The sequence below is a fragment of the Panicum virgatum genome, chromosome 9K, assembly GCF_016808335.1.
Source record: "Panicum virgatum strain AP13 chromosome 9K, P.virgatum_v5, whole genome shotgun sequence".
Lineage (NCBI taxonomy): Eukaryota > Viridiplantae > Streptophyta > Magnoliopsida > Poales > Poaceae > Panicum > Panicum virgatum.
The window spans coordinates 56,141,342-56,163,696 of record NC_053144.1 but is presented as its reverse complement, the minus strand read 5'-3'; the positions used below and the strand labels follow the sequence as shown (position 1 = coordinate 56,163,696).

General features: G+C 48.1%; 1 protein-coding gene across 1 annotated transcript; it reads left to right on the top strand.

Moving 5' to 3' along the window:
- The first annotated feature begins 16,729 nt into the window (after positions 1-16,729).
- On the top strand, positions 16,730-20,842 carry LOC120652519 (protein ETHYLENE-INSENSITIVE 3-like 1a). The gene is made up of 2 exons (XM_039930372.1): positions 16,730-16,959; positions 18,467-20,842. The coding sequence occupies exon 2, from the start codon at positions 18,556-18,558 to the stop codon at positions 20,497-20,499; it is 1,944 nt and encodes a 647-aa protein (XP_039786306.1). The 5' UTR covers positions 16,730-16,959; positions 18,467-18,555; the 3' UTR covers positions 20,500-20,842.
- The last annotated feature ends 1,513 nt before the right edge of the window (positions 20,843-22,355 follow it).

Sequence of the window (22,355 nt, the reverse complement as noted above, 5' to 3'; positions counted from 1 at the left end):
CACTTTTTCTTTTGCTCAATAGTTTTTGCTCTATTTAAAATAAAAAGAATAGTTAGCATTTAATGTATCTCAAGTTGTATGTATGTGCTGGTTCTGATTTTTGGACAGTGGTGTACTAGAAAATAGAGTAGCTCTGCGTAAAAGTTTCATGACTATAGGAAAAATCTAGCTTTAGTTTTTAATAGACCTTGCTTTATGCCATGGATAAATGAATCTAAATTCTTATGGCTGTTATGCTTTGATTTAGAGGCTGAAACTTTTACAGTAATGTTTTTATGCTTTTTAAATGTTGTAGAAAAAGTTTAGAACTTTTTACTTGAGTGGAACCTGCTCAAGCAATTATGCCATGAATAAGAGTGCTAAATTGAGAAAAATAGCTCCTCTACATAGAAAAATCTAATATTTTTACTATAGGCTTTAGTTGAGTGTATGATTCTTCTGGTAAAATTTGAGACTCAGAAACTAAGTACAACCCTCTGTAGAAATAAGTTTGCATTATTGCTAGTAAAGTTTGTCTCATTTTTCATGCTCTGTGTACTGCTCCATAAAAACTGAAAAATTAACAGTGGACTCCTCATAAGTGTGGCACGACTCAGTAAACTTTTTGGCACCATTACCTGCATGGTTTATTCTGTATAAATAGTTTCATATCCTAGGAGTGACTGTGTATATAGTTTTTCATAATTTTTTTGCTGCATGAAAATTTCCTCAAATCTTTACAGCAAGATCTATACTTTATGAAGTACACTAAATAAGAATTTCAACCTCAGAAACTATGTGTAACTATAGTTTTGGACAAAGCATGTTATCGTTAGTTTTGTTAAAGGAAACAACTTTTGTATATTTTGGTATATGATGAAAACCCTACTTTGACTTTATGAACTAACTAATGTTGTTTTCTACTCTATAAATGACTACCCAATGAAAGAAAAATGACAGTGTTTTATTTTCTAATTTGAGTCTTGTTGGATTACACCTTTATTATGAAATAATTCATAAATTATTACCATCACAACAACTCACCCATGTGCATCCCATATAGATACTACTACTCTCGCTGACGGAACATACGAGCTAGTGCCCGAGTCCGAGAGTGAGCAGCGTGAAGCTCAAGTGAATCTAACTGAAGCTACTGAAGACCCGAACTCCAATCCGGAAGAGCCCAAGACTAGCTACGCCCAGTAAGGCAAGCCCCGGAGCATGTTCTTATATTTTAAATTTATGCAACTTATTATTGTTCCTATCTACTTGTGCATTTCAGTTTCCAGAAGTTGATTGGAACCTTAGTTGCATGATCCTAGGTACCGATGCTTGAACACTAGTATGTGTAGGTCGCCAGTTAGCTATGCTAATGGTTCGGTAGAAGTCGAGTGATTTCCTGTCACTCGCGAGAAATTATAGGAGTTTGTTGTTTACTACTTACTACAATTATAAGGTCTACGGGCGGGGTCGTGATACTCGGGATGCCCCGTCTGTTTAGTGAAAAGTGATAAGGCCGCAGTGTGTGGAAGTGGTGGTTAAGCGTTTGAACGTACTAATCACATGTCGAGAATATGGTAATCGGTAAGCTTAAGTACTGGATTGAACCGCGGCCGGAATATACTCCCCACCATCTTGACGTCGTTGTCATCTAGCTAATGACGGGTGCAGAGCCGGGCTCTATAGTCAAGGGCGGTGGGCCTGTTCCGTGAAGTGGGAATTGAAGGGAAAAGTTGCACGTGTGACTCTGGGAGTAACCACGTGACGTGTGTTTAGGTCTGCCTGGCCAGGTTAACAAATTCGATTCGAATCGTCCGTTTCTCACCGGTTATTGAGACTGCTTGATCCTTTTACCACATAGAGTAAGAAGAGGAACATAGTGCTGATGAATATGGTTGATTGTTGAAAGATAATTATTTTTCCCACCATGTTTGCTATTGGATACATGCTCGTTTAGACTGGATAATTGAACTAGAACTTTGAGGCTAAAATTTGAAAGTAAGGATCTATTCTTTATTGCTTTTCGGCAAAACAAACTCCTCAAGCCAAAAGCCTAGTATGTCTAGATAATGGGCTAAGTATACCCTCGGTCGGGTAAGCCTTGCTGAGTATTAGTGTACTCAGCCTTGTTGTGGCTCTAATTTTGTTTCAGGTGAAACCTTTGAGGATATGATTGCTAGTCTGACCTGGCCCTGCACTCTCCCACCTGGTTGGTCCGTGGAATGGGATACGTCCCCGGCCAACGATGACAAGAACGAGTGATGTCATGAATCGGGCTTCATCGTGACACCCCTATCGTCGTTAGTTCTTGTGTTTATTTTCCGCTAAAATAAAGGACCCTGGTGAACTTCTTTTAGGTTGGCTACAGAGCACTTTGTTAAGTATGGAACTTGGTTTGTAATCCTAAAATTATGTTAAACTCTCTGTGTTGTAATATATTGTGAAGTGTTATAATCTCTGGACTCGCCTTCGCGTGAGTTATGCTGCTTTGTTCGATCCAGGTTTAAGTGGTTTCATCGGGATTTTACCCGACGGGTTGCCGATGTGCTCCGTCTGATGTGCGAGTTAAACCTAATTGTCTTTGAAATGATGGTTAGCGCACTTAAGCCGTTTATGTCGGGCGGTTTTGCCACAGTATAACAGGGACTACTGAAAGCTGTCAGTGTGTTGGTTCCAAGGGCATCACATAGGATGTGTGCAAGGCACATCTATGCCAATTGGAGGAAACAGTATGGAGGACAGAAGCTTCAAAAAAATTTTTGGAGGTGTGCAAAGTCATCTTGTCAGATAATATTCAACTACAATAAGACCAAGTTAGCTCAAGAAACTCCATAAGGGACTAAGGACATGATGAGGACCTCCCCTGAGCATTGGAGCAGAGCTTTTTTTCAAGCTAGGCTCCAATTGTGACTCGGTGGATAACAACATGTGTGAGTCATTTAACAACTCCATCATGGATTCTCGATTCTTACGTGTCATTTCTATGAATGAGACTATAAGGGCCAAAGTGATGGTCAGAATTCAACAAAATAGGGCCAAGGCAGAGAAATAGACTGGCACAATTTGTCCTAATGTGTTTAAGAAATTGAAGCTCAACATTGACAGGTCAGCAGGCTGTTATGTGCTATGGAATGGAGAGAATGGCTTTGAGGTGAAGGAAAAGGATAAGATGAAATGGACTGTCAACTTAGACAAGAGAACATGTAGCTGCAGGTACTGGCAACTATCAGGTCTTCCATGTGCACATGCAATCAGCGCTATCTACACCTCCTCAAAGAGTTTGGATGAGTACATAGATCCCTGTTACTCAATCTCACAGTACATGAAGACCTATCAGTTTTGCTTGCAACCTGTCGAAGGGGAACATAGTTGGCCTGTTTCTGACATGCCAAGGCCAGACCCTCCTGGTTATGTGAAAATGCCAGGCGGGAAGAAAACTAAGAGAACAAAAGAGGTTGGTGAGAAGCCAACAGGCACAAAGATGAGTAGGGTTGGGATCAAGATGAAATGTAGCTTATGTCAGAAAACTACTCACAACATCAGAAAATGCCCTTACAACAAGCAAGCAGGCAAAAAGAAAAATACACACATCAAGAGGGATGCCAATAGGAAGAGAAAACAAAGTGAAGCTAGTATTTCAGACCCTTTGCCAAGTGTAAGTGCAAACTGTCACATATTTGTTTCTTCTTGTAATTCGACATGTACAAAGCTAACATCTTTATGAGCTTGTAGGGTCAAAGAAAAGCTCCAAGGTCTGCACCATCTCAGCAAGCTCCAAGGGTTGCAAATCTCAGCAAGCTCCAAGGGCTCCATCATCTCAGCAAGCTTCAATGGCTCCATCATCTCAGCAAACTCCAAGGGCTGAGTCATCTCAGCAGGCAAGGAAGAGTATCCCAAGGCGCAGTGGCTCAAGACTGTAGCACCTGTTGTTTGGTGATAACTACTAAATACATGACTAGGTAGTAGGAACATTCTCTTTTGGTGTAAGGTTAAGCTGTGAATGATGCTTAAGGTGAAAGCAGGTCTGATGATGAACACTTGTGCCGCCTTATTTTGCTGTAAATATGGTGATGCGGTAATGAACTATGCACTGCATTACTGCTGTAAATATGGTGGTGCACTGCAATGAAATGCTGGAATTGCTACTAGCCTAATTCATGCATAAGTTCACTGATTCAACATAAGCTCATACATAAGCTGATTCAACATGTACATAAGTTCATACATAGGCTGTCATTGAGCTGACACAAAATAAGCATCTGCATTCACTGATGCACAACACACACAGCTGCACCACCAGTCATAGTGCACTGTACACTAGTCCAAACCACAAGCCTAACAGAACTACTACAACATAGATCAAACACAACCAACCATTCTTGCCTTGTTTCAACTCCATCTGCTCCATTTTCTTCTTTAGCTCATCTTTGTCCTTCTCCAGCTGCTGGATCACCTGCATCTGGTCACTAAGCTGCCTCCGCGCCAACTGCATTTGTTGCTCCTCCTCTGCTTTCTCCCTCTTCATTTGCCGAATAGCATCACGCAGATCACAAAGTAAAGGCCGCTCATATGGAGTCGCCTGACGATCAATCCATCTGAAGAAACCACAATCACCCGGCGTCTGCACAAAGGGGAAGACGGCAAAACCCGGCAAAAATTCAGAGAAGGTAAACCCGGACAAAACCAAAACAACCAAAAGTTCCTTACCAATCCATAACGGCATCTATAGTATCTCCGACCGGGGTTCTCATCGCTCGACGTCGTCCAGCACGGCGCCATCTGGTTGCACTGGCACCTCACCGGCGGCCGGTATGCGGATGGCCCAACTCTGTACGGCACTGGCGCCTGCTGCTCCCCGCTACCGACTTGGCTCCTACTGGACTCCCGAGATGAGCTTGAGGAGGACGCCATGGCCACTGCTTCTCCCTCTCCCTCGCTCCGTCCCTCCCTCACTCTTGCCTGAAGCCTCCCGCTACTCTTCTCCTAAAGCCTCCCGCCGCCATTATATCGCCAGGGGCGCAGAGCCCGGCGGGAAAGAGCAGACCCTTCCCGCCAAAAGAACGGTCCCACATGCCAGACAGTCAAAGATGCATACTTTTTTCACCTCAGCCAGTCCACGGCGTCAAGTCTAGTCCACGGCATAAGTCTGGTCCACCTCACCTGCCACGTCTCCAAAACCGCCATGAAAAACCACCATAGGGGGTCAAGTGCCCGGTTTATAATAGTTTAGGGGTGTAATATCCAGTTTAGTAGCTGGGGTCATGTGTACCAATGTCAATATTTGGAGGGATTAAGTAGACTTCTGCCAAAAATAAACTACAATTTTAAATGGAGGGAGCGCAATCATAAACCTGTACGAACCCATCTCTCCTTCTGTTCCACAACTATTTCTGCAAAACTGTTGTGCACGAGACGAGGAAAAGTGATCTGTCGGATGAGCATCGAACCATTGCCCTGTGCTTCCTGTCCTCTCTAGCGGCAGGTACTAGCAGAAATTTTTTTTCTTGAATAAGTGGTACTAGCAGAATTTCACCGCGGAGGCGCGGACCACGCAGGCCGGTCACCACCGGTGGTTGGGACTTCAGCTTGGGACCGGCTGGCGCTACGGCCGAGGCCGAGACAGCCACACATGGTTCTGGCCTGGGAGCACGATGAGCACGTGCCGGAGCGCGCCCCCTTCCCCGAACATGCACGTGCCACATCGCGGTGTCGTGCCGAACAGGTTGTCACTTGGCCACGGGTCGATGGTTTTTTGACGAGCTAGCAGCGCGCTCGTCCGCTGCGACCGGCAACTGCACATGGCAACAAGCGCACCTTAGGGCGCGATTGGTTCACTTCTCCCGCGAGCCAGGCAGCGTGAGCCAGCACTGGCGGAGCCTGGCTCCCAAGATGCGACTAATTTGCTCGTATCTGCGAAGCCTGGCTGAGGGTGCTTTAAACATCGTGCGAGCCTTGCTCCCAGCCTCGGTGCAGGCAACCAAACACCAGCATTGTACACACAGAGCCTGGCTCACAGCAACCAAACAGCAAGAGGTTGCATCTACGGATGCTTGCACGCGCAGAAGCAGGTAACCAAACGCGCCCTTAGCTGCGCAATTTAGACTTTTTTTTTAACTCTTATTACATCAATTTTTTTTGCTATTTTAAAATATTAAATATAATATATTTATGAGTACTAATTCGCGAGATGACTCTAATAAGTCTAATTAATTCATAATTTGCTACAGTGATACTACAGTAATTATCATCTAATTACATATTAGTATACCTTGCTACGTTCGTCTCATAGTTTAGCTCCAATGTTCTGCAATTATTTTATAATTAGATTTTATTTAATATTTTAAAATAGTAAAATTCTTTTTTATGTGATAGTGACTATAATTTAGTCCTTAGATCCAACCAAACCCTTAGCGTCAGTATTTTCGGATGATTTGTTTTTTTAGGTTCTACATTGCTCCCGAGTTGTAAAATAGATGTGCAAATCGTTCTTTTTCTTGCGCTACATCCAGAAAATGAAGCATTTTGTTCTGTCGGAGATGCAAATACAGTGTGCGTGCATGAACCAACTACTCAAGCGTGCTCCTGACTCGCATATTGAAGTCACGCAGGGCAGTGTGCGTGCATGAACCGACCAGAAGTCCAGAGCTGCCACTCCAACGAAGCCCCATCGAGTCAGCCATCACCCAATCAGCAAAGATCACCCGCAACACCACCCCACAACCCCAAGCAAGCTCATCTGATGAGCAGTGAACGTAGACGAGCCAGCCACGGGGCACGCGATTCAGACAGCAAATCGGAATCCCCATGCGCGACGCGAGGGCCTGTAATCCCCTCTGGGAATCCACGCCACGGAACGGGACGGGAGCCCCCGGCGCAGCGCGTGCCTGGGTGCCTGACCGGCGGGGGGCAGCGCGGCCGCCAACGCCAAGTGGCCATCGGCAACCGCCGCGGCGGCCGGCGCGGCCTCCACTTTGCCGCTCCGAGCAGCGTGCGACCGCCCTGGCAGTTGTTCAGAGAACCTGCACACTTGGCCTGCTCCCTTTGGGCAGGATGGCGGCAACAGGCATGTGAATTTTTATCTCGGAGCAGTGGATAGCGAGCAGGTCAAGGGAGGTCGTTTCCTTCAAGCAGGCCGGCAGCCTTCTTGAAAGCCAAGGGATACTGGAGTATTACTGATTGGCGAGCAACAACAGGCAGATCTGGGGAAGTGTATGTGGCTGTGAATGACCTTTCATGAAGGACCGGGATAACGCCGACCCCTTCTAGGCCTGCCGGGGATGAAGCTCCCCCAGCAACCCGGACCCTAACCCGGCGGTGGGCCGGCGGCGGCGGCGGCGTCGGCGCGCGCGTCGCGGGCGGGTCGTGCGACCAGTCGGAATGCGGTGGGGGATAGATGGGCCGGTTTTGCACGCGGTCTGTTGAGCTAGGCGGTCGCGCGCTCGTCTAGGAGCGCGACTGGTCGCCAGTTACCTTTTTCCATTAGAATATTTTATAGATGAAAGAGGGCATGAGATAGATAATTATAATTATTAACTATAAGTATTATTTTTATATTAATTTTAATTAGCCATGTGCTGTAGCACGGGTTATTGATAGGCTAGTATATACTTAAAAGTTAAAAAAAAGAATTGGTGATGATACACCTTAATTTGAAATGGAACTTTTTAACAAATAACTTGAAATGGATTAAGAAAACGTATACGAGCATAAGCTTGGAAATAATAGTACGATGTCCCAACCGTCAGTACCATCCTTTGGCAATACTGCTCAGGCAGCTGGGCAAAGTTTCTTCTAGTTGACTTCCATTGTGTGTCCTTTTCAAGGCAATCAAGTCTTCAAGATGAGAAAACACGTGTTCTCAACTACACCATTCATAATCTGAGAGAGAATGATGAAACAGCAAGTCAAATCTTTTATTTTATATTACATAAGTAGGAAATGGAAGAACGACTAGGATGACCTTTATGTCTAGGACAATCTCGGGGTGGTGACCAATGATCATTGCCCTACAGTTGAGTAGTTCATTACAAAATATTTATGCCTATCATTTACAAAATAATACGTGTTTTGATATTTTGAAAAAAATATTATACGCTTTTAGATGCTTTTAGCAATAGTGAGCAGTAAGTAGTTCGGGGGAGATTTTGAGATATCTTTCTAAGAAAAAAAAACTAGTACCCTACGTAAGTGGTTTGGTGCCTCTGATCCGTGACTAATGGTGGAGCCGCCGCAATGGCAAGTGGCAAGCACGCATTGTTAGCCATTTGATCTATGCGTTTGAACGGTTCAAAGTCTCATACCATTTTTTTAAAAAAAGGCTCAGACCAATTCCTAGGGCTCACGAAAACTCTATGATAATGATTTTGTTCGAACGCTAAGATCCTATTAGTTTGAGCTTCCGGGCAGCTTTTTGAGCGTGAAAAGCTAGAAACTTAAACAAACAACAAAGTTCTTTACTATAGTTTGAAAAGCTACCAGCAGCTTTCCAGAAATTTTTTTTCAAAACCTACAACTCAAACCCTAAGGTTCGTTTCAAAAAAGAAAAAAAGGAAAAGAAAAGGCTATACCCTAAGTGGAAAGGAAAGCGACGCGAAGTGACCACGGCTCCTGCCGACACCTCAAAAAGTTTCAGAGCTCGGCATCGCGGAGCAGTGGAAAGAGAGGGCCAGAGCCGGGCGGGGAAAGCGCCGAGATGCTGGTCCACCCCGCGAGTGCGTGGGCGTGGGGCTGGGGGCGCGCGGCGTGTCCTGCTGCTCCTTCCGGCACCGCACTTTAGAGGGGGGGAGTGGCGGCCGGATGGGTCGGTCGGTCCTGGAGGCCGGAGCTGATCCCAGGCCCAAGTTATCACCGCGTGCTTAACGCTCAACTGCTCCTCAGATCCACTACTAGATCGTTAAACGAAGTGGCACTAGACGCGAAGGAACTTAGTACACACAGAGTACGGCGCGTGATGGTGTTCACTGCGGGGGTTAAAACTAAACCGGCCATTACATCGGTGCGACCTGACCCTGAATTGGCAGTTAGTCCCACAGCGTTGGTCGAATCGTCCACTTTGCAGACCATGGACCATGAATTGGCAGCAGCAGGCAGGGATCTATTTCGCACGTGATGGTGGTGATGAAAGTGAAACTCTGACAGTGACCGAAAGGTTGAGTAAAAAAAAACTTTGACCTGCGGGGTAAGACCGCCCCCACGGCATTGTTTGAAAGGTAGAATGAACTTCTCACAACAGACCAAGAAAACCTCCGAACCCCCTGCCCCACCCGTACACGGGGTCCATCGCCTTGTGAGTTAGGCCGGACCCCAAACCATGCTTTGGAAATGGGAACAGGCGAGGGGATTTTTTTACCCCACGGACCGGAAATTCGCTCCACACGGGAATCGAACCCCGGTCGCGGTGGTGCCACTGGACCCCCTCAACCAACCGAGCTAGCGACCTTACGCACCGAAAGATTGAGTAGACGCTAGGATTCCATAGGAGCCCACGCGCACAACAGTGGCCGTGTTTGGTGGGAACGCAAAAAAAATTTTGCAATGGAATTTTACTAATTTGAAGTACTAAATGAAGTTTATTTACAAAACTTTTTTCACAGATGGGTTGTAAATCGCGAGACGAATCTAATGATGCTAATTAATCCATAATTAGCGAATGGTACTATAGCATCACTGTTCCAAATCATGGATTAAATGGACTCATTAAATTCGTCTCGCGATTTACATCCCATTCATGCAAAAAGTTTTGCAAATAGACTTCATTTAGTACTCCATATATGTGTTAAAATATTCAATGTGATTGTGACATTTTTTTTCGTTTACGGGTAAAGATTCCACCATCTTTACCTCGCGGGCCGGCAAAACCTTTTACGAACCACCGGGCCAATGCGGATCGCGTGCCTTCTGCCGTTATGCGCCTGGCATCATCTGCCGAGCGACTGATGAGAAATCTTGCGCTTGAGATTTGACAGTGCCTCCCGTCGCGGTCACCCGATAAAACTACGTTATCCCTTCGACCTCACATGCAAAAGATGAAGTATCTAGGTTTTTTGTTTGATAATATGAAGTAATCTAAGTTTGGACCCGAATCCTGATAGTTTGAGGCGAAAGCGTCTGTAGCCTAATAGTTACAAGAGCTTCGGTAGCACTTGAAGTTTTAGGTTCAATTCTCTATGGGAGCGAATATTCTGAGATTTAACGTCGTTGTGCATTCAGTGGTAGGCGATGTTCCCGTCGACAGCAATGCGTCTGTGGTGACTTCGTCAATCTCGAGGATTTGCCGGCTCAGTCTTCGAAGATGCTCATAGGAGTAGAATTTATATACGTGTGTTCATAGGGTGTGAGTGTGCTTGCGTTGTGAGTGTCGGAGTTGTAATATGTGATCTAAACAAAATCCTGATAGTTTGAGGACACTTGAGAAGCGCCAAGCAAGAACCATTCTGCCAGTCCTGGGTACAGCATACACCATCCGAAGAGAATTTTTAGTTCCGACCTATGGAGAATTTCACAAAGTTCTCGAGAGAATCCCGCGGGATTTTGTAGAGCATCCCACGAAATCTGCTGTCGCTTTTACCGTTGCTAGTTGCAGCAAATTGTTCAGGGTGGGTTCATCGGTCCTAGAAAGCTTCTGCCTGAAACTGAAAGCAAGCGACTGGAGACCACACTGCCATCGCCTATCCCCTTGCTGTAACCCACTTAATTGGTTACTCGCCACATATAGCCAGACAAGGACGAGTGAGTCGGAATCAAACGTTCAGGGGAGGAGAATTTGCCTAACTGACGGGGCAAAGAGAGCTCAGGCGCGCAGCAGCTTAGATTTGCAGCCACTACTTTGGGTCAAGTGGCACGGTCAGTTGGGGACCGGACTGAAGCTGCAGATTTGGGAGCACGCATGCGGGATTCGGAGAATATGCGGCTGAATACCATGGATGCACAGCTTGCAGTTTCATTCTAGTTTTGTTGAAAAAGATAAGGTGCAGATAATTCGTCCATGGTAAGGATAGATGGCGAGAACATAACAAGCCTGCAGAGACTTCCTATCGGAAAAAAAAAAACAAGCCTGCAGACTGAGATCTTTGAAGAACGAGAAATATCTGTGCCTATCCACTTTGGTATCACCTATCTAGTAGCTACATGCACTAAGCTCAAGACTAGCAGCTTGCTGTTTGCATGATGTGGCACCGAGCAGTTGTTATCCTGACCACAACCTAGGTCGATGTATTCATTCAGCTACGGTGTTCTCGTCTCCGAGAAACATGCAAGTGGGCGGGGGGCTGAAATATCTGCAGGTTTTTCTACGATATCCACCTAGGTCGATGTATTCATTCAGCTACGGTGTTCTCGTCTCCGAGAAACATGCAAGTGGGCGGGGGGCTGAAATATCTGCAGGTTTTTCTACGATATCCACCTTCATCTGGCAGCCGAACCTTCCGCACTCGCATAGCTCCACGGCGTAGCGTAGCTGTAGGTCTTCCCGTAGGCTGTGAAGAGACCCTTGTCGCTGCTCGGTTTCGGGTTGTTTGGTTACAGATGCTAAATTTTAATCTATATCACATTAAAGAGAATTTAAATATTTAGAAGTATTAAATAAAAGTTAATTATAAAATTAATTGTAGAACTCTGAGACTAAACTGCGAGACGAATTTAATGATATATATTAATTCATGATTAGCGGATGGTTACTGTATTATCACTGTAGCAAATTATAAATTAATTAGGCTCATTAGATTCGTATCGCGAATTAGTACTCAGCTGTCAAAAAATATTTATAAACAGATTTTATTTAATATTTCAAAATAGTAAAATCTCTTTTGATGTGACAGGGATTAAAAAAATCTCTTGGAAACAAACAAGCCTACCTTCCGATGATGGCTTCTGATGTCTTTTCTGTCCGAGTGGATCCGAGGGAGCTTTTTTTTCTTTTTCTTTTTTGAAGAAATAGCTTATTTTTTCTTTGGAGGAGCTTCGGTGGAGCTTTCCTGTTCACCAGCACCAGGTTGCCGGCGGCCCGGACATTCATGGCTACAGCCACAGAGATAAGGCAGGCTACCTCCATGATTGGGAACGAGATTGCCTGCCTGAGCCGAAGCAGAGGGAGGTGGCACAGATCGGCAGGGCGCGGACGCGTGCTCCGTCCCCATCCATCCGGGTCCACGGCATCGCCCAGCCCCGCAGCACCATCCACTGTGCACACCATTAGCATCATCAGGTCAAAACCGGGTTGACCGCAGCTGTTTCTGTTTCAGAAAAAAAAAATCCCTGGTTTCGTTGGCCCTGTTGTTTCCACGAGCTGCTCATCTTCGCACGTACGAGAGTACGTACCAGTACCACCAGCTGTTTGAATTGACCCCCTAAAAAAATGGTTAGCATAATCAGGCTGCTGATGAGCCGCGCAGTTCAGAGTCAAAACACCCGTAAGAATCATATCTCCTGCCCTGGCGCTGATATCTTTCAGAAAAATGGGTTCCGCCAGCGAGGCGTCGACGCATCACGCACGGATCTGCTTCAAGCTCGTTACATTTTAAGCTTAGGACTTGGACGCAAATAGATAATTAATGCGCCGGGTTAGCGTAAGCAAGCCGAGAGAGGGCGCTCGCTGAGCTAGCTGCACGTCTGTGGAAACCTTCCTGTTCCTGTCGGTGTCCCTCCGTGCAAGCTGACTCCGATTTCTTTTGCATTTTGCCTGGCCTGGGTAGCTAGTCGACTGATGGTACTGCTTCTGCTGCCGTTCGTGGTTGACTACGCAGACGTTTATCCCCAAATGTCAACTGGTTTATTAGACCAGTCTCAATGGGAGTGTCATCGATACAGTTACCTAGACTGAAATCTTAAGAACCGTGCCAATAGAGGGTCATGGTGATGACCCTCTCCTCATATTTCATGACACTCCCCTCTTCTCTCTCCTCATATTATTGGTATATGTTAGCAAATTTAATGTCTATGACACTCCCACTGAAATTGGTCTTAGTGCTATTACTACTTCATAACATCTCAGCTGCACAGTACCACAACATCTGGAAGAAAACATTTCCATTTCTTAAAGAAATCGAAAAAAAATATTTCCATTTCTTCAAGAAATCGAAGAAACCAGTACTACCTATTGCAGCATATCATTTCGTTACTGTGACGGAATTAACCGTTCCTAGTACTGCAGCTTTTAAGTTTTACCGCACCGGCGCGCGGGTGGCTGGGACCGGCGGCGACCGCCGGGACAGCCACACATGTGCCCAGCGGCAGGGGAGCAACGATGAGCACGTGCGGCGGATGGCATCGGACGGAGTGGAGCGCACGGCGGGCGGCCGCGAGGCCCATCCAGCCGTCTTCCCCACCTGCGTACGTGTACGGCCCGGATCGGTGTCCGCCGCGCCACGGCCGGCACAGTTCGTGGCCCCCCCGCCGCGGCGTGGGCAAGGCTGGCACGGGGCGGGTCGAGCACCTTGACGAGGACAGACGGAGCGCGGCCATTGGCTGCAAGGCCAAAGGCGAGATGTGCCGTCCACATGCACAACCCTTTTAATCTGAATAAACCTGGCATTACCGGACTTAAGAAACGATTTGGAGTACATTGCTGCTCTTGCTCCCCAGCCTTAGTACACGTGTACGTTACTCCAGCACAGTCAGATTTAAATTAGACGCTTTTGTAGATGATGTTTTTTCCCTGTCAGCGCGACGAATACCAGAGGACCACGTGTCCAAACAAAAATACTATTAAGATGGGTACACAAGCTCTGGAGCAGACTCCAATACCATCTCACCTGGATCGCAAGCAGCTGTATGGTCCGTTCCCGATTAATCTGCACTGACCAATCGCCGTTCGTTCAACAAGAATCAATGTCTCGTGCACTGCACATCTGTAAGCCCAAGCCCAAGCGGTGGCCCTGGTGACTGGTGTCGCCCGGGCAGACGCGCACGAGTGCCCCAAGGAGAAGACCCTGCTGAAGGTCGCCTGCAAGATGCAACCCTGTTCTTTGCCGGGTCGCAGCATCAGAAATTGGGTCCTGCTGCCAGTGCTAGCAATACTAGTACATGCTCCGTCGCTGGGAAACTGGAAGCCCCGATGGGTTGCTTCTTGTGCTGATACCCCGCTCCGCTGGCACGTGTAGCATTGTTTGAGCATCCTTGCGAGTCCGATTGACACCGAAACGGCACCAGATTTGGTAGCAGGCCGAACAGGCTGCCTGGAGACAGATTTGCTACGATACTGCCGTCTAATCGCGCGGGGCTGTCCATGCAGAAATGATTGATCTGGACCACCGGGCACCCAGTTCCCTTCGTTTACCAGCATGAATAATGCTCTGAAATGCAGAGATGTCTCAAAAATCAGCTCGATGATCGTAGTAGGTGTTTAAGAGAATTCAGAAGGGATCAAATTCAGTAGTAAGAATAGCACTGTATGAACACGGTGGATTCAGCGAGCATTGACCCGTTTACCTGGTAAAAAAAAGAGGAGAGGGTGGTTCGCACTTTGCTTTTGGCGGTAGTCGTCAGTCAGTTGCGGCGGGTTGTCGCGAAAGCTGGGCCAGTAGCGTCCAACGCGGGTGAGCTGGGCGTGCGTGTAAAGGCCAGACCACACGGGGCCGAGGTGCGTGAGGACCCACCGGGCGCACACGTGGCCCCAGCCCATAAGGCAGCACGTGGTCGTGCTGCAGGGCAGGTGGGATCGTCTCGCTGCTGCGGCGGCGGCGGCGGCGACGGATTTCAGGGCCGTCAGGCCCCGTCCTTTGGTTGCGCGTTGCAAAATTTTTTGAAAAGTTATATTTCTATATTTGAAATATTAAACATAGACTAATCACAAAAATAATTATAGAACTCGTCTGTAAATCGCGAGACGAATCTAATGAGCCTAATTAATCAGTCATTAGAGGTTGTTTACTGTAGCATTACTGTAGCAATTTAGCGTCTGCTTACAGTCTAATTATGTTCATTAGATTCGTCTCGCCATTTACAGACAGCAGTCGCAATGCGTTTTTTATTTCGTCTAGATTTAAGTCTCCATGCAGGTGCCGAATTTTTTTTTTTGAATTTTGAATTTTGGAACTGAACACGGGCTTAAACCGGATTTCGTGAAAAAGGGTCCTCTGCCCTCGTTCCCCTGCCTCTTGCCTGACCGTTTTGCCCCCTGACCGGGTGCTGTTGAACGCGCAGGGAGCCAGGGACCCTTCGCGGGCACTGACAACGGATGATGGTGCATTGCTAGATTCGGACAAAACTCTAGCATCGATTTGGGAAGATTTTCAGCTGGTTTCTTTTTTCTTTTTTTTTTTGAAAGCACAATTTTCAGCTGGTTTCATTCGACCTGAGCCTGGGAAGCAATGTTCATCGTCTCCTATGGATGGCAAAAGAACAAGATGGGTTGGCTTGCTTCTTTATTCGGTGCTATTTCTAAGTGTGGCAAATCTATCTTGTTCATTTTAAGAGCGGAGAGCCTATCACGCTCGGCAATGACGATCTTCCTTATTTCCTTCCTTATCATTTTACCTTGTAGCACGTGTTTTTCTGTGCTATCACACCAATATATCCATCTAGATTGGAACCCATGTAAAGTTAATATTTTTATATTTGTTTTAAGATACGTTATGCATATGAGCTTGTAGCTCGGTGTTAGAGCATCAATTAGATGTGACATTCACCCAGGGCTTAAATACTGAATGCTGCACGATAAACAATCTCTCTCGCTGGCACAGCTAGGGTTCAAGGTTTTCGTGATCGGAAACCAGTTGTGCTACTTCTTAGTGAAATGCAGTGGAGACATCTTCCCCCTCCGGTCGTGTTTTTTAAAGATACGTTACAAAAAGAAACTAATACACGTCAATTGCTATAAATGCTATGATTATAAGATAGTCAAAGCTTAGGTGTACATATTAAAGAAGTACACTAAATTTTCCATTACAAACATATGAGATTACATTCAACTCACATATTTGACCATCACAAGCAGAGGCGAAGCTACGTTATGCTTCTCTGGTGTCGGTGCACCAGGGTAAAAAGACGCGTCTCCTGCAGACATGCCCATATTTGTCAAATAAACTTTTGACATATCTAACTGTCACAACACAAATTCTTTTTTTGTGTGTAACCAGTTACAATAGCAATGTATGTACGCGTATAAATTTATATATAAACAGACACTAACACATACAATTTGTGCATGAAATAGATCACGTTTTATTGCTTGGTTAAATGAAAAGTGTCTACATAGCCACACAATCTGAATTATACTACATTTATGCTCAGAGGAGAGGCAAAACAAAACCAATCTGCAGTATGGAACAGCTCCACCCAATCGGCAATTCTACAATAGTAGCGCGCGAGGCCGCGAGCCATAAACGTGCCGAAGCGATCCAGAGTGCCTCATCTGCGAGGGCAAATTCGTAACTTCCCTCGTTCCCGGCTATAGCCTCCACCCTCCTCCGTTAGCACCTCTTTGTCCGTACCTCCCCTACGCGCTGTCCGATCCTCCTCGGACCCCGCCAAACGCCGGCCGGGAGGTGGCCACCGACCGGGCCCCGCGTGTCACCGGCAGAGACGCCACCACCACAGCCAAAATCTCTTTTCACCCCGTGCTGGCGGTAAAAACGCCGCCACGCCGGTGACGGTGATCTTTTTTCTTACCGGCGTCCCCGTCCCAGAAACTCGCAGTGGCGGCTCGTGAGTGGAGGGAGGAGACGATTAGTTTAACAGGGGGATTATAAAAGAAGCGCGGTCGCTGTTGCGGGCAAGCACCACAAGCAGCCCACCCCCCCCCCCCCCCCCACCACCACCACTTGCCTGTTACTTTGCGCCAGCCAGAGGGCCTTGGCCTCGCCGGCTCGCCCCCGTTCTTATCTCCCACTCGTGCCGCCTCCCCCCACCCCCCCTACCCTATCCTTCTCCTCTCCCTCTTGCCGCGCTCCTCTCCTACCTCCCCTCTTGCCTCTCCCAGGTCATGGCAAAACTGGAGCAGCAGGGGAAATAGCAGCAGCAAGTGGGAGATAGACTGGGAGCTAGGTGAGTTCTTCCTGCCGGCGCTCCCCTTTTCTGCTCCCCTGTTCTTGTGTGCTCGTGCTTCGTGCGGCTGCTGGCCCCTTTCCGTCTCCGGCTATCCTCCTCTTCTCCTGCTCCTTTTGGTGTCTGGTTTCGATGAGGGTGGTGGGCTGATTATCTGATGGGGTTATGATGTGTTTCTCCGCGAGATTTTTTTTTCTTCTCTTTTGATGTTTCGTGAGGAAACTGTAGCTCCCTGCGGTGGCCAATTCCTGATTGGGTTTTCTGCTTTGATCCTTCCCCTCGTTCCTGATGTTTTGTCCTGGTGCCGAAAAGGCCCGGCTGAATCCATGGTAGAGGTCCAAGGCTGCTGCCTAGGATGATGGTGCAGTTCCCGTCCAAAAACCTGAGTTTCGTACATCTCTGTTGTGCTACTTTTGTTTTGAGTTTTAGTAGTTGCTTGGATCTCAGTACTTGTTCTTTGTCAAAGGCTGTAAGGTTGTGGTGGAGCTTGTTCTAGGAAATGTATAGCAGCCGGGTATGATGGAAACACTTTGTTCCTCGTGAGGAAAAAAAAAAGATTTTTATTTCTGCTTAATCTTTGGAGGTGGAAAAGTTTCATCATTGATGTGTTCCATTTTGCCTCCTGATTTCCTTTTTCTAGATGACTTTGATTCCCTTTGTTAAGCACATGGGTACATGTTCTTGTTCCCAAGCCCCCAACTGTCCATACCTGCTTAGCTGGGTAAAAATAAATGGATTCATAAACAAATGATTTTATTTTTATTGTATCTGAAAAGCTTTCCACCCCTGCTTTTTGGTCCTTTCTCCCCCCCCCCCCCCTGTGATTCAATCAGAGCGTTCCTTCATACGTTCCAACATGCTCTGTGAGGAAAAGGGGAAAAGACGAAAACTTTACATGCTTCTTCCTACGCACCGCCATATGAGAAGTAGCTATTTTGTTGACCTATTTATGGGCATATGTTTTCATGCTTCAATTCTTTGCTTGTATTGTTTCTCTTTCATGCTGTGTAATCTGTTCATTTATGTGGAAACACTTGGGATTATCCTATATTTGGTCCCTGTTAGTCTTGGCCGGATCAATTTCAGAACAAGGATTGTGGGGGAAGTGTCCATGTATTGTTTTGATCAGATCAAGGCCCTGTTCTGTTTCACCAAACACATGCTAGGTTGCTAACTTTGGACTCCCGGTTGTTGCTTCAATAGGCAAGCTTGCTTTTTCCTGCCACATGATTGTCTCGTAGCTGTGTAGATCTATGTTGCCAAAGCAACAAGCCCTCTGTTAAGTGATACTACTGATAGCAGTTACTTATTGCTAATCGTGTAATTACCAAATTAAGATGCCACAATAAGCTTCACCCAGCCATCTTAATTACCTATTTTAATACTTACACGCCATCGCGTTGCACATGTATACCCTCTTGGCACCTAATTACTGATAGTAACACGGTGATTCTACTCTAAGCATTCAGCAGTTGACGTGTTCATCTTGCTTGTTGCTCCTGTGCAGGTGAATACTACAGGTAGCAGTACAGGGAAGGAAAGTCTATCTGCCTTGTGACTGCGAGTGAGTTTGCCGCCGTGTCTGTTGAGGTCACGATGATGGGAGGTGGGCTGATGATGGATCAGGGCATGGTGTTCCCTGGCGTCCACAATTTCGTGGATCTCCTGCAGCAGAACGGCGACAAGAACCTCGGCTTTGGGTCGCTGATGCCGCAAACGTCGTCCGGCGACCAGTGCGTGATGGGCGAGGGCGACCTTGTCGATCCGCCGCCGGAGAGCTTCCCGGATGCCGGGGAGGACGACAGCGATGACGACGTCGAGGACATCGAGGAGCTGGAGCGCCGCATGTGGCGCGACCGCATGAAGCTGAAGCGGCTCAGGGAGCTGCAGCAGACCCGCGGCAAGGACCAGGCGGCTGCCGGCGGCGGTGGGGGCGATGGGTCCTCCAAGCCGAGGCAGTCGCAGGAGCAGGCGCGGCGCAAGAAGATGTCCCGCGCGCAGGACGGCATCCTCAAGTACATGCTCAAGATGATGGAGGTGTGCCGCGCGCAGGGGTTCGTGTACGGGATCATCCCGGAGAAGGGCAAGCCGGTGAGCGGCGCCTCCGACAACCTCCGTGCCTGGTGGAAGGAGAAGGTTCGGTTCGACCGGAACGGCCCGGCCGCCATCGCCAAGTACCAGGCCGACAACGCCGTCCCCGGCGCCGAGAACGAGCTCGCCTCAGGCGCCGCCAGCCCGCACTCCCTGCAGGAGCTGCAGGACACCACGCTCGGCTCGCTGCTCTCGGCGCTGATGCAGCACTGCGACCCCCCGCAGCGGCGCTACCCGCTGGAGAAGGGCGTGCCGCCGCCGTGGTGGCCCACCGGCGACGAGGAGTGGTGGCCGGAGCTCGGCATCCCCAAGGACCAGGTCCCGCCCCCCTACAAGAAGCCCCACGATCTCAAGAAGGCCTGGAAGGTGAGCGTGCTCACCGCTGTCATCAAGCACATGTCGCCAGACATCGAGAAGATCCGCCGCCTCGTCCGCCAGTCCAAGTGCCTCCAGGACAAGATGACCGCCAAGGAGATCTCCACCTGGCTGGCGGTCGTCAAGCAGGAAGAGGAGCTCTACCTGAAGCTGCAGCCCGGCGCCCGCCCGCCGGCGTCTGCCGGCGGCATCGCCAGCGCCATCTCGTTCAACGCCAGCTCAAGCGAGTACGACGTCGACATCGCTGACGAGTGCAAGGGCGACGAGGCCGGCGACCAGAAGTCGGCCGTCGCCGACCCAACCGCCTTCAACCTTGGCGCGGCTATGCTGAGCGACAAGTTCCTCATGCCGCCGCCGATGAAGGAGGAGACCGCTGAGGTTGAGTTCATCCAGAAGAGGAACGCGCCCGCCGCCGCGGAGCCAGAGCTGATGCTGAACAACCGCGTGTACACCTGCAACAACGTTCAGTGCCCGCACAGCGACTACAGCTACGGATTCCTCGACCGGAACGCCCGCAACAGCCACCAGTACACCTGCAAGTACAACGATCCTCTCCCGCAGAGCTCTGAGAACAAGCCGCCGCCGCCGCCGCCGCCTCCACAGTCACAAGCCTTCCAGGGATCCTTCAGCCAACCTAACCAGGCGCTGAACAATCTGGATTTCAGCCTGCCCATGGACGGCCAGAGGTCCATCGCAGAGCTGATGAACATGTACGACAACAACTTCATGGCGAACAAGAGCATGAGCAGCGACAGTGTCAGCATCATGGAGAGGCCTAATGCGCTGCCCCCGAGGATGCAGATGGATGATGGTTTCTTTGGACAGGGCAACGGCGTGTTCGATGATGTCAATAGCATGATGCAGCAACCACAGCAGGCGCCAGTGCAGCAGCAGCAGCAGCAACCGGCACAGCAGCAGTTCTTCATCCGCGACGACGCTCCCTATGGGAGCCAAATGGGCGACATCACCGGCACATCGGAGTTCAGGTTTGGTTCTGGTTTCAACATGTCTAGCAACGTCGACTATCCAGGCGCGGCGCAGCAGAAGAACGATGGCCCCAATTGGTACTACTGAAGAATAAAGTTGTAGGGCTTAAAAACCTCTCTATAAGCTTTGGATTTCTCCATGGTGCTCCTTGGCTTCCATGGATGAAGCGTCTCCTAAGTTGTCGAGTCTATAGGTCTTTGTCATATAGGTTTTGCAGTAGCTGCAAGAAGGCTGGAACTTGGAACTGGTTTATACTTGTATGTCCGTCCAGCCATAAACCTCTTATGAAAACTTAATGTTATTTCTAGTTTAATTTGTTAGCTTCAATGCTGTTCATATGTCTGGTTGTTGAGATGCTTGTGCTTTTCCTTGTGTATGCGATGATGTTGTACCCGTTATTTGGTGTCTGAATCAAGTGTTTCTTGAGTAATTCTGCTGAAGGCCTCTGCTCTCGTTCCTGAGGTGCACCCTCACTGCTGCTCTTCTCCAAAACAAGATGAACGATTCAGTTTAGATATTTTATCCAGGTTTCGGGCATCCATATGTTTGATGGACTCCATTTCTCTGACTTTCTCTATTGGTGTCGAATCGTGAAAATTTTCCAACCTGACAGGTGCGGAATTCTCCGGTCCCTGTATCTGTCATGCCTTGAAATTCTGCCAAGACGGTAAACACAGACAGATACTTTTGTTTCTATCATATCTGGTGGAAGTTTCACCTGAATTCCACCGAGCTTGACGTTGATACATCCTAAACATCGCCGATCCAAGAGATGCTTTTCTTCGTTACACTGTACCAGATGAAGAACATCAATAGTGAAATATCCATCGTGCTCTGTTGCTTCGATTACCGTACTGTCAAAGGAAAAAAAGGGATTAGCACCAGTGTCTTTCTTTCGCATCAAGATGCTTAGAAAAGAATGCTTTTGGTGTCGTTCATCCTTTGCTTTCCCCAAAGCCGGGTCAACGCGAAGTGGCAACCCTAAGGAAAGTTAGGCCGTCCAGGACCGTTTCGAGTGTCTTGAACTTCTGATCGCTCATCAAGAAACCGGATGGTCCTTTCTTTGATCGCAAGAGCCCTGCTCTCCCTTTTACTGTCTCTTGGTGGCACTGGCACCTGTCATCGTCCTTGGCCCCATCTTATCCTCATCAGCTCGTGCTGTGAAGCTGGCGTGACATGTGAGCCCTCCTCACATGCTCGCTGCCGGGTGCTGGGGCGGGCGCACCCCTTCTATATCATGGAAGGGATGGGGATGGAGATGGAGATCGGGATGGCGATGGGGACGGCTCGCTCGCTGGACAGCAATTGCGGGTTCGGCTTCCGTGGCGGCGGATCCAAGATCGGCTTCCGTGCGTGGTGCCGGCCGTGCAGGCCATGGCGAGGAGTTCTGCAGAAATTTTCAGACAAGTCGTTTTGAGTCCTGCGAAGTTCCTGAGAAATTTGTTACATTTGTCAGTGGTTTGTTCATTGGGATCATGTCCGTTTCAGAAGAGGCATCCTGGTTCTTGGGATGGTTTGTGGTGAAGAACTCCAGGGGGAAAAAAGGGTGGAGAGTTGAGTCAGTTGTAAGCTAAAGGTGACTACGAGTTATTGAGGCCACCAAATCTGGGCCCTGCCGGCTGCAAATCCTTCTTGAGATCTACCTAATCGGGACCCCCTAAAGAAACACTTATATATGCGTAAGCTAGAAATTTGCAACATGATATAATGAGACAGAAACAGGTGGCTGATGTGACTTGAGATGGTCAAATCGCCCCTTTGATATTCGCGGAGCCACCCCCATGCTGCTAATCTATACTACTTTCCTAACCGAAAATATTGTTCTCAGGGCTCAACCTCTATCTATACAATTTCTTATGTAATGTCTTTTACTTTCGGTGTAGAGTATTGCTGAGCGGAGCCGAGCCATGATGGTGATAGCAACTTAGGAAGGATCAGCCAAG

Excerpts from the sequence above, each read along its gene's own strand:
- LOC120652519 (XM_039930372.1), top strand. The coding sequence starts at position 18,556 with ATGATGGGAGGTGGGCTGATGATGGATCAGGGCATGGTGTTCCCTGGC.